A 15519-nucleotide genomic window follows, 5' to 3' on the forward strand; every position below is an offset into this window, starting at 1 on the left:
TTTTCAGGGGGAAAACAGAGCAAACAGTGGGTGATCAAAATAAAGATAATATCACATTCACATAGATGTACTCAGCACCGATGTAATATCCCAGATAAAATGTGAGGGACAAAAAAACACTCCTTGTAAGTCTGTAAAAGTTGTAGATACAGAACAGTGATCTCACCTACCTGTAGAGTAGGGGTAAAAGTAGTGGGTGAGTGTACGGGGAACGCAGGCCATTGAATCTGCTGCAAACTGTTACAATATTTAAAGTATCGAGTTTGGAAATGCTGTCACAAATGCCAGCTTGTAACTCCGTAAATGTTGTCCTTTTTGTGTAACACTGGTTACCAAGAGAAATTAGATTCTAATAAAATCCCCAAATATGAAAAGAGCTCGATCCTACTGATGAGATGACCTTTCACCACAAATTTCTTTGAGCTAGTATTTTTGGGGCCAACAACCATAACATGGGATTTAGAGCAATTAGTAGCAAGGTCAAGATCATCCATAACAGTGACAAAGAGGTCATGAAGGCACTGCAAACCCTTTCCCGTCCGTGCAATGAACACAGTGTCATCCGCATATAACAAAGCAGGTGAAAGCCCACGCTTGGCTCATCCCCCCAAGTTCAGTTAAGACTGGTCCCAAACCAATAATGGAAAGGATAAAGAGGAAGGGGGCCGGCATACACCGGTGGCGCACCCCGCTGTACAAACTGAATGGCTCAGTACATGTTCTGTTAGCCACATTCCTCACAGAGGCAGCAAGACCCTCATGTAGTTCTCACAGAAAGGAGACCAATGCTGGCTCGACCGCCATGGACCCCAGCACCGCCCAGAGCTTAGCTCTGTTAACCTGATCAAAGGCCAAGCTGAGTTCCATGAAGGCCAAGTGGACAGCCCGACCACCCAACACGTCATCCTGGTGTATTTAGAGATCAGCATATAGAGATTCAGGTTTTGTTCAATAGTTCCTTGCCCAGCCCTCAAACCGTATTGGATCTCAGATAAAATATTGTTTATTTTGGCCCAAGACGTGAGGAGGTCTTTTGACCATCCATCCTGTGATTTTGATGTCACTTTCCATCAGGGAAATAGGACTGCAGTAAGCAGGATCCGTTCTGTTACCCTTCTTGGAGACAGGCACGATAAAGGAGTGACACCAGCTATCTGACAACAAGCTGTGGATGGCTGCGGTGTTGGGTACCAATAGACCAACTACAGATTTGAACAAATCCCTGGCGCCCTATCTGGACCCGGGGCCTTACCAACTGGGAGGAACATATTGGCCTTCCTAACTTCCTCCCACTGGTAACTCAGGGGCAGGATGCAGGACGTCGCATTTCTCCAAATTATAAATAGGCTCAAAATGATCAAACCAGGCCTGAGGAGTAATGGTAAGGGACTGTGCCAATGCCTGCTACTCACAGAACAGGGGGTGAGTCCCCTCCTTCCAAAATGCCGCACTATGCCAGGTGAGAGAAACCTCCAAGAGATTATCCCACAGCTCCTTTTTTTAGGAACATCTTCATTTCGTTACGAACCAGGCCATAGGCGGCCTTAGCCTTCCTCATTTCTTCATGATTACGAGGACTTTTTTTGCAAAGAAATAATAAGGGCTCTAAGGGCCTGAGAACATGCCTTGTCAAACCCCCACACTTGTGTGGCACTGGGCAAGGAAAGAGCAGTTTTGATACACCCAGTGATATTGGAGAAAGCCTCTAAAATGTTGGGTCAGTAGCACCTTCATCAAGGCAAATTTAATATATGTATATGTTCGATGGCATGTGTAGCTGCAGATACACATGCTGTGCATATCCCGCCATCTAGTGTTGGGCTCGGAGTGTTACAAGTTGTTTTTCTTCAAAGAAGTCTTTTTGAGTCACAAGATTGAGGGACTCCAAGAAACTGGCAGCTTTCCCAAAATTCGCACCAGGTCTCTTGTGTGTCATGTTGTCTTCATTAAAAAAGGTCGCAGCACTAGCAAAGGCAAAAGGTTGACAGCCAACTCCAGACATATTGGCTTTGTCAATGCTTGTTGCTTGTTGAATGCATAACATTAAAACGGCTCAAGCCGTTCTGTCCTTGTCTGCTGATATTAAGTCACGCCTTCCGTGAAGCCTGTCATTTACCTTTACATATGTTAGTATTCTTCAAAATGTCCTTCTCCCTTTTCAATATATTTTCACTTTTCTGTCTGCATTTTATTTTGGCAAAACATCTCTGTTCAGGTCACTCCTTACCCACTTTGTCATATATTCTGCCTATTGTTGTGTTTATTTCCCTACTTATATCTAATTTTCAAATGTATCAATTATCCATCTCCTTGAATCTTTTGGATTTGCTTAGCTACACATGCCCGCTTTTAACCTTCCTTCTGCGGGGCAAGGTCATCGGAGTAAAGCTCGCCCCTACGGTCTCTTCATCTCTTTCTGTTTGCAAAAATTGCTTAATGGGATCTTCTTTGTCATGCGCATCCTCAGCTCTGGCTAATGCTCTTATTTTAATTGCTATTATTTAGGCTGCCCTATTACTGTTCACGTTGGACTTCACATCCATGTTTTGTACCGGTCTATGACTTTTTCTGATCAGTGCTTTGGATAGAAGCACTTTACAAATTCAATGAGTTCATATACACATAAATGATCTAGTTCAGCAGCTCTAAACATTTGGACCTCTACTGGGCCCTACTGAATCGCTACTGAAAGCAGTGGACATCCATTAATTTCTACGATTTGAACATCATCAATAATACTTGTATTACATCTGAATGGTACATGTACGCACATAGATATTGTCTTATATGTGCGTTCAGGCATTTTGAGTTGAAAACAAATAAAACGCAGAAGGTATGGTGCGTTACCTCAATATGAATTATTCAGTAAAACACTAACATTGGACTCACAACCTTCTCAGCATTGGTTACTCTGAACTCGGTAAGAAAAATCCCAGGTCTTCAGCAGCTCACTCACCAAGTGCAGGCACTGAGATCACTGGGTTTAGGCACTGAGCTCACTGGGTGTAGGCACTGAGCACCTGCACAGTCAGAACAGCTGCTATGGAAAGCCTGAAATGTTCCTTTGAGAATTCACCGTCTTAGAGTGCCCAGTTTTGAAGGCTTTCAGGGTATGGAATGAGTGGGTGCTGAGGGCAGGAGCAGGGAGTGACTTACCCTGCTGAGATCATAGGCGAGTGGAGTGCAGCAATTTTTCAGAAAACCACACTTCCTGCATCAATGGTGGCAAGAAGCATGGAACCCCCACACGCTGCGACCTCTACTGCACGCGGTCTTCACTCACTGCAGGCTCATGTGTATCCTCACAGTGCGGCGTGTGTGGAGAGACCACCCTACTTGATGCTGCTCACCGGTGGTGGAGGAGTGCCTGTGCTGTAGCTCCAGTGCTTGCGCTAGCAGGACAGGGGCAGTGTGTGTCGGCTGCACCAACACTCAGAGTGCTGCAAAGCCACCTACACACTCTGCCCTTGCACTTCTACCACAAGCCCAGGAGTCCGAAACAATGTAGTGTCTGGCCTGGCTCCCATCCACCAAAGCAGTCTGCAGCTCACACTCCCTGACAAAAGGAAATGGGCCACAATGCAACTCAGACATAGGCCACTAGAACTCTAGAGATCAGTGACCACAGGTCAAGAATCACGGCGCTGGAGGGATCATGTTGTTATTATTCTTGAAAAAGCCAGAATTTATGTTAGAGGTTCTTGCATAGTTTGTACTATTCATTTAATTCTGATCTATTCCAGCCTGTGAGCCAGGATTCTGGGGATTGAACTGCGCTCAACCCTGCCACTGCCAGAATGGTGGCCAATGTAGTGCCGAGAACGGGGAGTGCACCTGCCAGCCAGGATGGTCCGGCAGATATTGTTCTCAAGGTATAGTATGTGACGCTTTGCAACAGTTCTTCCTAAACTACTCCCAATGTATAATTTATTCCAAAATCCATCCTTAGATGTCCCTTGTCATCTGCAGAGTAGTATATCTTCAAATTACCTACGTGTTATAGTTGGATGAATACATATATTCAGAGGAACCACACATTCACATATCTATATTTATATACATATACACACACACATATATATTAGTAAAGTGCACTTTTCTAACACCAACAAGGAGTTAATACAGTGATCAGACTAATACGTGTTTCTATTTGCAAGCTTTAATCGTCAGGCGGCTAATTTCTCAGGTGAAATGAGCAAGAAGAAATAATGGACCTTTTTGTCAAATTAGGTTTTATCGCTACCATGCACCCTGGCTATGATTTTGATATTTATATAAAGTAGTTCTAACCAATGACCGGTGTTGCGTTAGAACCAGGAATCGAATTGAGAAGGAACTATAGGGAAACTGTGCCTCTGTTACCCTGTATTAAAGGTCATCATTGTCCGTCTGGACACTGGGAATGTCTGTTGGGTACCCTCTTGATTGCCCAAGAAAAATGTAACGTGACTCTTTAAAAGGGTCCCAATTAAGTGCAAAAACCTACTAAGGGGAACAAATCACCCTTGCCAATCATGTAATTCTTGGTGAATTCAGCAAGGCATCAAACCTCTCCAGGCACCAGAAAGGATGAAAACGAAAGCCTAAATCAGGAGTAGAATGCAGAAGGAAATTCTTCTCCCTCGTAATAAGCACATTTAGGTACAAATACTGCGACAAAAAGTCAGGGATCAAAATGTATAGCAACACATCTTCCTCTCATAAATCCATATATTGGGAAGCTCAGTCATGCAATGGATGGACCACCATCTTGAAAATGGGCTTTTATAAAATATGTTTCCGCCCCTTTCCATTAACCCATAGCATTCATTTGACAATAAAGAAGACGCCCCCAGGACGCCACAAGAACAAAAACACTAGAACAGCACAGTTGTTGAGGCCGCCCAGTCACAGTCTGAGCATGGCATGTTTTTCTACAAGATACATTCACCCATGCAGTCAGATGTTATTTTCTGCAAGAAAAGGTGGCTTTATGGGCTTCAAATTTTACAGCTAGCACACTATCAACATGTTTAAATCTTTTACTACGGATAATGTCCAAGAATGAGATATGCTTTTTAACTCCAGGGTCAGTTCTCAGGTTCCTCCTATAATTAGAATGGTAATAGATAATCTCTAAAACATTAATATCATTAACAGTCAACACCCAATGCTCCCCACTATTGGCCTGTTCTTTCATTCTGTTCTGAAATTTTTGTTTGGAATTGTATGATGCTGCACTGAAATCAAACAAATAACCCTATTTCGAAAACCAGGCCCCTTATCCCAAATATCCCAAAGGGGAATTAAGCAACTCCAAATCTTGATATAAAATATCCGTCTGCTCCTAATGTACAAGAATCAAATGAACATGTTGAAAACCATGAGGCATCCTGCAATATAAAAATTGTGTGCTAAGTACGTCATGATTCACTTTTGTGCGTGGGGCAAAATTGCTGCCCTACACATACTGCCACGACATGTATGGATCTATGAAATTCTCTCAATAATGGGAAATTAAAAAATATATTAGGTCATGATCCTTCCTTACTGTGGTCTCCCCAAATGGTAATTTTCCAGACCTGGACTTTGACATACTGTTTATCCTTGGTTGTTCATGGATCCTCATGGTTTCACCGTGTTTTAACACTTATTTGAGCTGGGCAACAACTACTAAATCAACAGCCTGGGCCTTCAGATCAAATAACTGGGAAATTGGCATATGTGTTGGTCTCAAAATAAATATAAAACTAAGCTGAGTTCCACAAAAACTAGTCTTCATAGCAAAAAAATATGTGCTTTCCAATCCTGTGCCCTTACCTTCTTGTTTGAGTGGCTAAAATGTTTTCTGCTTTCAGCCTGCAGTCCAGGATTTTATGGGGACAACTGTGCCACGTCGTGTAAGTGCCAGAACGAGGCAGAGTGTGACCATGTATCCGGGAAGTGCCTCTGTCCATCTGGATACCATGGCGTAAACTGCGAAGCCAGTAAGCAATCATATCCTCTATCAAGAATACTGTCTCCGTGCCAGGTCGTTCCTACTCACATTCAAAGACAAGATGGATGTTCATGCCTACATCAGTTCTACCACTCTGTGCTAAACACTTGATTATTGCTGCCTATTTCCAGAAATCACACAAAAACACCTTTATAAGGAGCTTATCCAAATGAGCTGGGTATACCTGTCCAGTTGTAGTTCCTTTACATCACTTTGTCTACCCCTAATTACATTACACACTTTATGTGGGAAACAGAGAAGGGTGCTATTTCCATTACAAGAAAACTGGATCTCAAAAATCATCCATGTATTAGATAGGAGTGTTTTAAAAATAGACTAGCTCGTTATTATAATATTTTAAATCCTATTTCAAATTTGTAATTAAGTTCGTAAAATGTAACTGCATTTTCGTTGAAATAATTTAAAAAACGACAAATCTAAACCCAAGTTATTTTATTTATGTTGTGACAACTTAATTTCAGCGGAGTTTTTTTTGTTCTGCATTAGAGTGTCCCCCTAAAACATTTGGCCTCCACTGCCTGCATCTCTGTGATTGCCTTAATAATGCCACGTGTGACCACGTGACGGGAAGATGCCAGTGTCTGGAAGGATGGGGTGGTGCTCAGTGTCAAAAAAGTGAGTTAATCAGCAAATAGTAAGACTTTATGATCTATCTCTGCGCATTCTAGTTTCAGGGGAGTGAAGTCTGAATTTATTTTGAGAGTAATGTTTCGAGTTACTATCCCAAATGTTGATCAGATCATTAAAATAAGTGGTGTTGGAATCTTGGTCGACAGGAGATGCAATGCTGTCCTTGGTACATTTCTGCACATTTCTGTTTTGCCGCCATTAATACAGAGGAGCGGAGTTTGAAATTATTTTTAATGTAGGGTTTCAGGTTTTTATCCCAAATGTTGATCAGATCATGTAGAGGAGTGATTTTGGAATCTTGGTCGCCAGTAGAATATCTTTTATGGACACCGCACGTGTACAGTTGACAGCATGCCTCACTGCATCTTTTACATGTCACTACCACCCCATGACATCAGAGAAGCAGCAGACCTATAAAGTGGACAAACTGATTCACAGGACTTGTGGAAATCAAGAAAATTACAAAACGAAAATGCGAAATGATCTCAAGCCTTAACGGTAAACAACAGCTATTCCCAGTGAAGCAAGCAAAATATCTGGTTTGCACACACCTGCTAAATCTACAACTAAAGCTGCTACAAAATGACGCAGGAGTATAAATAAGGTGGACATGCCTTCAAGTCATTTTTTGGAAGGGAACGCCTACCTTGCATGTCAATAGCGCAAGGCGGTTTCACGCATCCAGAAAATGAGTCACACTGTTGAATTTTGACGTTCGCCGGGCAGGGCATCAGAGTATAAATATGGTGTTAGGTTTGCGCTGAATTTGTGTCAAAAATGTTGACGCAAATTTGCCACAAACAGAGTATAATTATACCCCTGTGAGTCCCTGGGAAATGTATTCACCTCGATGTTAACTATATAAAGATATTTGAATTTCTGGGCCCCACACAGTAGACTCCAAAGTAACTTCCTTAGCAGAGGCGTCTGCTTATCATGGCTACATTCAGGTGCCTCCTGGCAGGCAGACACCATACTGAAGGATTCCTGCTGGAAACATTTATTTGAAGAGCACGGTCAGAAACCAGCAGTTGTAATTAGCTTAATGTACCTACCATTAAGGTAATTTATGTATTTATTTAAGACATTTCTATAGCGCACTGCCACCAAACTGGTATTCTGGCGCTGGCCATAAACAGAAGACAGGTTTACGGATTTGCTCATTGCAGGAGGTCGGTTAGTGATCTAAGGGAGGCCGGGAGCTGATTCCAGATTCTGGTTGCCCTGACCATAAAAGTCAGACCAACCAGTACTTAATTTGAGCAGGTGGTTGCCGGCTGGGTGCACCAGCACTTATTTTTTGGGGGTGGGCACTTATTTTTCTGCACCAGGCATTTACTGCGAGCAGAAGACGCCTTTGTTAAAGATGGAGGAAGAGAAATATGTAAAAGCGCCACAAAGAGAGAAAGCAGAAAGTTGAAAGGGTGAGCTGAATGGGGCAGGGAGTGGATGTAAATGGATTAAAGAGGCCTAAAATGGCTTTAGGATTACGCTGTCTCAGTATTCTGTGCTTACCCATTTAATTGCAGGAGTCACATGTTTCAGAGGAGAGATTTGGGCACCGGCACATTTTTATTGACAAATTAAGTACTGCGACCATCTTGTCTGGCTCTCCTAAACTTGGTCAAGCAAACCAGTTTAGCCAAGGGGGAGCGGAGATCCCTATTTGGAATATAACTCTCATGACAACTTCATAAAGGGGCAGGCCTGATCCCTGCATAGCTCGGAACACAGTACAGAGTAACTTGAAAGAGATTCTTTGTTTTAGTGGCAGCCAATGTAACTCCTTCAATGATAAGGCACCAGAGGCCCTTCTAGGTCTATTCAGGGCAATTTTAACAGTCACCACTACTCTTGACAATCGGAGCAACATATAGTGTGGGCACCTAGCAGAAGAGCATCACAACAGTCGAGTTGACCAAGAATGACACTACAAATCACAAGAGCTCTAACTGAGGGAGGGAGCACCAGAAGAATCTTCTGCAAATCTCTCAAGAGTGCAAAGCAAGTGCCTGCTGTTTTTTCAGATGGCTCTCCATGCTGAGCTTGCTGTCAAACATAACCTCCAGGTTCCGAACTGTGTCCGCAGTTGCAATATTGCCATCTGATGGAAACAGCCAGGAATTCAGGGGAAGCCCCGTTAGACCTTTATTGCCTGGACAGCCCAGCAGCTCGGTCTTGTCCCCATTACACTTAAAGGATTTAGAATTAAGCCACATTCTGATCTCTTGCATGCAGCCATGAGAAGAAGCCAGCTCCTGGCTGCCAGCCAACAACAAAATCAGTTGTGTATCGTCAGATTAATTGACCAACTGCAAATTGTAGGATTTTAAATACAATGGCCTGCTGAAATTACAAAGACCTGCCCCTGACAATGCCAGACACCCCAAGAATTCCTTGTTCCATGCATTACCCAATGCCCAGAAAGAAGAATGCTCATTATACAGGGCATTTCTCCCATTCCATCCTTTTTCCCATTCGTGGTAAGCAGATGCAATAATAGCAAAATTTCTCACTGTTTTGTATCCACTTAATGCAGATGGGGAAAAGGAACTGCAGACTCTCAACATAGCACTGGAAAAACAAAAGCCTCTCCATGCAGATGTTACAACAAGCCATTTCAGAACATTTGCCTGCTCACTCAGATGTATGGTGCCAATGCATTTTAAATCAGTTTTTGTAAGGTTTACTGGGGGGTTGTTCAGAATTTCGGAAACTACAGGATCTGACATATCTGTGTAGTTGACTCCTCTGCTAGCGAAAAAATATGTTTATGAGCCAGAGCTCTTTCAGGTTTCTATGCATACAGCCATTCCAAGGGAGATGCGCTCCAATTGGTTATTTTGTTGCCTTCAGGCAGCCCTGTCTTGTTTCTATGCTAATGGTCATACTACAGTGATCTATGTTTAACATACGGTCAACCACAGATGCCCACTGCTTGACCTTGTTTTAGAACAAGCATTTGACTTAGGGTCCCCCTCGCTCCCACACAAGGTGAAAGGAGACCATAACGACTGTTGCATGTCAAATAAAGAGAATACATGGGATAGAGTATTTTCTACACTATTGAATAGTCAGAATTTACTTTAACGTCTAACACATCTGCAAAGGCTAAAAGAAAGGAATAAGACATTTCCTCAGGCCTACTACGAAATACCCCATATAGCCTCATAACAGCTTCAAAGCTTAGAGACTGTGGAATATAATTACAACAGGGAGCAACTCAGTAAAATACTGCACTGCACTTCTGTTTAGTGACTCTTAATCCTCTATACACCAGGGCTTGATCCCAAGATGATAAAACAATACTCTTTGAAACAGTCAATAAATGGAATGAAAGTAATCCTGGCTAAACAAAGCACATGGTGAGGGCTGGTGTCCTCTCATCTTTAGATACAATCGATACCAGAACACACAGGGAACTTAAAAAAAATGAGCAACGCCTTACACCAGAACAGACACGTGAGTAGCTGCTTAAAATAATTTTCACAGTAGCGATATGTGCCATTTAGGTCCTAGACAGCTGTGTTCTGCCATTTCCTATTTACATTACTTATTTTGGATCTTTATTGCATTAAGAGAAGGTGGCTTCATCTCTGCTTCGTATGAAGCTTAAATGTTCCATTGATTTCTGTGGTTTAAAAAAAAATTATTTTCTTACCATTCTGCAAGTAAATAGAGGTACATTAGTACCTAGCGACGAAATACTCTGATGTCATTTCGTTTTGTCCAGGTGTGTTTTATTTACACGTTTGTTTTTAAGGGGGTCATTCCATGGAGGAGAGTTTTTGGCAGGTAAACGTGACCCGAGAAGGGGAGTTTACCCCTTAATACTTTCTATGTGTTTTTAGCTTTATGAGAGCTTTTACACAAGAAGGACCACATAAATAGGTTGTAAAGATTTCATGAAAAAAACATACTATTGATAAAGGATTTCGATTTAAAAACATATTGCAACTAATTAGAGGACAGGAGTTGCCTGTTCTACTATGGCAATTAAGAACGGAAAACCTAGCAAAGAAGTGGTGTTGTGGCATCATTTGGAGACTCTTTGTGACACGGAGATACATTGATTGTAGTACTTTTGGTTTGTGTTCCTTATGTCCTATGTCAAGTGGGTTCATAAAACATCCATACTTGAAAAATGAAACTGTTGTCAAGGTTGCAAGACTAAGTAGTACTTGGACCGCCGTCTTGGGATAATTGATCATTTTGGTGGGATTAAAATATCTATTAAGACTAAAAGCAGTAGTAGATTATTAATTTGTATTAGTTAGGACTAGTTTCGGGATTTGTTGATATTATCTAGCACCATTTAAACTCCAATTACCAATCTGTTAACTAATCATGATGGTTGATAGTTCTAGCTTTGTTAGAGCAAATAATGAGCTAGTTTTGAAGGAAGATGTGGAGAAACATGAGTAGGGCACGTTTTCACTGTTGTTATTCACATGGCAGGGGGCTTCTCACCTTAAAGAATAATTCCTCTTCTGGAAACCCTAAATTGTCATATTTGGCAGGTACTAAATCATTAATTGCTTAAACCTGCTAATTTGAAGCTCAACATTTGTATTCATTAAATATTGTATAAAAATGATAAAATAATTACATGCTTTACAGACCTGAATCCAGAAAAACCATTTGTAATGGTCCCAGCAGCACCAGCAGGGTACGACTCTTTGGGCGCCATCATTGGCATCATTGTTCTGGTGATTTTGGTGGTGGGACTCATTGCCATGTTTCTGTGCTACCGACACTGGCAGAAGGACAAGGAGACCCGGAATCTCGCGGTGGCATACACGTCGGGTCGGATCGTCAACTCAGAGTATGCAGTGCCAGGTGAGACGATTAAAGTGTGGAACGGTCCTGAGGTCTGGAGCACAACACAATGCTGGTCTGGCACTAATCCTCGCAACCCTTTAGAACGTAAAACATATTTGTGCAGGAAGCATGTTGAGGGAGCATGCCCATGGTGAGAGGGGGCTTACCATTCTCATAGCTTGGCCAGGAATCCCAGTTGAGGTATCTATCTTAAAGGCGGGGTTGGAATGGCCTTTTATTCCATTGTACTTTTTTCTCAGCAGACCAGAGCCATCAGAGGCAGATTTTCAAAGCCCATGGCAGCTTCTGGTGCCTCTGTCACTTTCCCCAGCTTCTGGAGATTAACTACGGCAGGTACGAGGGAGGTTCAGACAGAGAAACATAGCAGGAGGGAGGTGGAGAGAAAGAAATCGGAAAATGAGAGAATAGATTGATGGAAAAAGAGAAATAGAGCGAGGAGTACAAGAGAGTGGGGCTGCTTAGAGCATTGTGCCAGTGCTGCTCTTGGATGTCAATTCACCAAAATGTCAGGAGTAGCGGAAATTACATCACACGCCCTTTGACCTCACTTTCACTCAGAGGCACACATACACATGCAAACAAATTCACACTTTCTCACACACTCTCTCACATAAACAAACTCGTACCCGCAAGCACGCACACAACATTAATTTAAAAGCATTTTATTTACCTCAACTGCCACGAAAGGGCATATTAAAGCTAAGCGTACCCCATTTCTATTACACTAATCTTGAATAATATAATATTCACGATTAGTGTAATACAAATTGACAGAAAACAAAGAGAGTAGAGCCGCAATTGACTTCTATAAGGAGGAGCTGCCACTGTGTTCTTGGCTCTAAATTTGCCACCTCTGAGGCCAGTGGTTGCAAAGGCAGTGCCAGGGATCAAAAAGGGCAAGCCAAGGGTCGCAGCTGTGTCCCCTGGTCACCCTTAAATGACGTCCATAGGGCTGCTTTTGATTCCTCAATCCATCCTTCTTCATCTTTTTCATTTGGAAGCAGAACTGGTATTTTTTGGATATAAATGTGTGTTTTTCTCAACCACCTCTGTAGTTTTCCCCTGTGGTTCCAATTTCTGCTGTATATTACTTTTGATTTTTGTGCATGATCTCTACTTCTGTAATGCATCAGTATAATTTGGACTAAAACCAGCTTGTGACATAAAGTTAGCTGATTTACTGCACGAACTAACCCATTAACATGAACTTTCTTTGATATACTGTGTGACAATTTGGGCCAGTCGCAAAATTCATAGCTGATATTTCTGATCACTGCAAAGGAACCCAAGAATTTCACCAGGGGTGTAGCTTCAGAGGGGGGTTTTGGAGTGTTACACCCCCTTCATAAATGTATTTTCTGGCAAATAGTTGGGTACAGGTGCTTTCAGTCAGGTATGGTGAGGTGCCTGTCGGATTTCACTAGAAATGTTTACATAAATGCGGACAAAAATCACACACACTGTCTCCCTCGCTGCCTTAAAAGTTGTAAAAAATATTGGTTATTTTACCAAATACTGTGTTTTCTCTCACTTACTACCCCTCCCAATCCCCATTAGTCTCCCTTCCACTGCCACTTTAGCCCCTCTCATGTGCCCTGCTTGTAGCATTTGTTGGAAATTCTGAAGCTTACAACCCCCCAATCTTACTGACCAAGCTACACCCCTGAATTTCACCCACTTCTGTTTCTAAAATAATCAATGCATAATTTGTAAAGCATGTTTCTGCGTGGTTGTGCTGTACGCTTTTCAATAAAATGGGCCCCAAAATATAGGCTCACCTCTAATTAGAATATGAATCCTCGCTGTAGCCTTTTACTTAACTCTTCCCAACAGTTTACAAAGTAGCTTAAAGCAGGCCTTCGATGTTTTGTGGAACTGAAGAGCAGTTTCAATGCATTTGAAGGTGTTTTGATGTACTTAACATATTTCTAAAATACGCGTCCTGGTAGTGAAAACCGTTTTTCTCCTAATGGCTGATATCTGAAATCTAAGAACCGACAAAACATTTCTCTGGATTATTTTTGTCGGCACACCACAGAAACAGGGGTGTAGATTACTTTGGCACAGCAGGTGCAGTGTCACCAGAGCTCAGAGCCTGAGTGCCCACTGGACTTGGTTTTTCCTATTTTAATTGTTTTTTGGCTAGCAGGTTCCCACTGGGAGCCAGGACACACTGCTGACTTCATTTATGTTATACAGTGTTTCACTTCTGCTTGAGCGCTTCCATTCATCACCAGAGGAAGCCTTCTGCAATAGACCTCACGCCTTTCCACGTGACCTGCCCCACCTCCTTTTCTGCACGTTCTTCCTTTATACTTCATAGGCCATTCCTCCTCTACAGTATACTGGACTCTTCTCAGTGAACAACTTATCCTCCTTCACCAAATATTATTTGTCCTCACCTTTTCCGACACAAAACACCACTTCCTCCCCCACTTAACCGAGGTTATTTCATTGACAAACCACACAGTTCCTTGCCTGCTGCTTTTTCATCATTAATCTTTATGAATGTTTGCTTGTTCAACTCTATTTCAGCACTACTTGCTGCTGTGCGCCAGGTTATCCCCCTGTCTAAACAATGAAGGTTCATGTCCTAAAACACTACTAGATAATAATCTTGAAGACAGAGACACCTTTATTGTTATACTGTTTTAAACAGAACTACTTCAATGAGCAGGACAGGATCAGATGGTTTTCTATATTGCCTTTGGAAGTGGTGGAAATCTGAAAGTCAACTATGGAATCAGGACAGTGTTTTCCTGGCCATGCAACTTGTATCTTCATTCACTCACACCTCCTTTAATAAACCACCTGACACGTCGATGGCTCTGCCTAAAATCTACAGTCTTTTCAGAGTCACTAGCACATCTACAAGATCAAGTTACTTACCTTCAGTAACACTTTATCTGGCAGAGACAATTTCTAGCCGCAGATTCCTTACCTTTGAATTTCCCCAGGCGGCAGACTGTATTCAGAAGATTTTTGTGAGCAGTACCCCTGTGCGCCTGTAGATGGCGTCCATTGGCTCCACGCAGCGGCATCTGCACCAGAAGAGACGTTTGTGTTAACTAAATATAGGTGCCACCTTGGTGTGCTGATATCAGTTACTTTTCACGACTTTCCACGCCAGGAGATCGGACCCATGAAGTGCACTGACACTGGTGTGTCCAAACTAGGGCCCTGAAAGGGATCATCCCTAACCTTAGAAATCTGTCCACAGTGTGGGGAGGAAGGATGGGTCAGTAAGGGACCTGTGGCTATATATTGTCTCTACCAGATAAGGTGTTACAAAAGATAAGTAACTAGTTCATCTGATAGAGACTTCTAGCCACAGATTCCTTACCTTTTAATAGACACTCAAGCAATACCATCCCCGGAGGTGGGTCTGTGGCAAATTTAGATTTGGAAGTCCTGTACGACCAAACGGGTGGAATATCCATCCCTACGGACCTGACAGTCCAGACATTAATGTTTGGTAAGCGTTTGCAAGGAGGCCCGCATTGCTGCCTGGCAGATGTCTAGGACTAGGACTCCATGTGCTAATGCAGTGGTCACAGTCTTGGCTCTGGTGGAATGAGCCAGTGAGCCCTCAAGGGGTTGTTTCTTGGCCAATGCATAGCAGATTGTCATGCAGAGAACAACCCATTTGGAGACGGTGCGTTTCTGCCCCACCTGACCTTTCTTTGCACCAACATACCCCGCAAAGAGTTGGTCATCCACCCGGAACTCTTTTGTGTGATCCTGGTAAAACTATGCTCTTTTTGTGTCCAGATGGTGAAGTCACTCATCTTCTTTAGAGGGATGTGGAAGCACGTAAAAGTGGGCAAGGTGATGGATTGGCCCACATTAAACGGTGTCACCATTTTCGGGAGAAAAGTGGCCCTCGTGCAAAGCACCTGTTTTCTGGGATAACAGACGAGTAGGAAGGCTTGGTTGACAAAGCCTGCAGCTCACGCACAATCCAGCTAGATGTACTTGCCACGAGAAATGCTGTTTTGATCGTGAGCAGCTATAGGGGACATTTATCAGGAGGCTCAAAATAGCATACA

General features: G+C 42.6%; 1 protein-coding gene across 2 annotated transcripts in view; it reads left to right on the plus strand.

Annotated features, from left to right (window-relative positions):
* The window catches only part of PEAR1 (platelet endothelial aggregation receptor 1), a 273016-nt gene that overhangs the window by 240893 nt on the left and 16604 nt on the right, over window positions 1-15519 (plus strand). For both annotated transcript variants that reach the window (XM_069217862.1, XM_069217863.1), the window contains exons 16-19: window positions 3744-3872; window positions 5838-5966; window positions 6485-6613; window positions 11249-11467. In XM_069217862.1, coding sequence (XP_069073963.1) covers window positions 3744-3872; window positions 5838-5966; window positions 6485-6613; window positions 11249-11467 — 606 coding nt within the window. The remainder of the gene's footprint in view (window positions 1-3743; window positions 3873-5837; window positions 5967-6484; window positions 6614-11248; window positions 11468-15519) is intronic.

The sequence above is a fragment of the Pleurodeles waltl genome, chromosome 12 (assembly GCF_031143425.1).
Source record: "Pleurodeles waltl isolate 20211129_DDA chromosome 12, aPleWal1.hap1.20221129, whole genome shotgun sequence".
Taxonomy (NCBI): Eukaryota; Metazoa; Chordata; class Amphibia; order Caudata; family Salamandridae; genus Pleurodeles; species Pleurodeles waltl.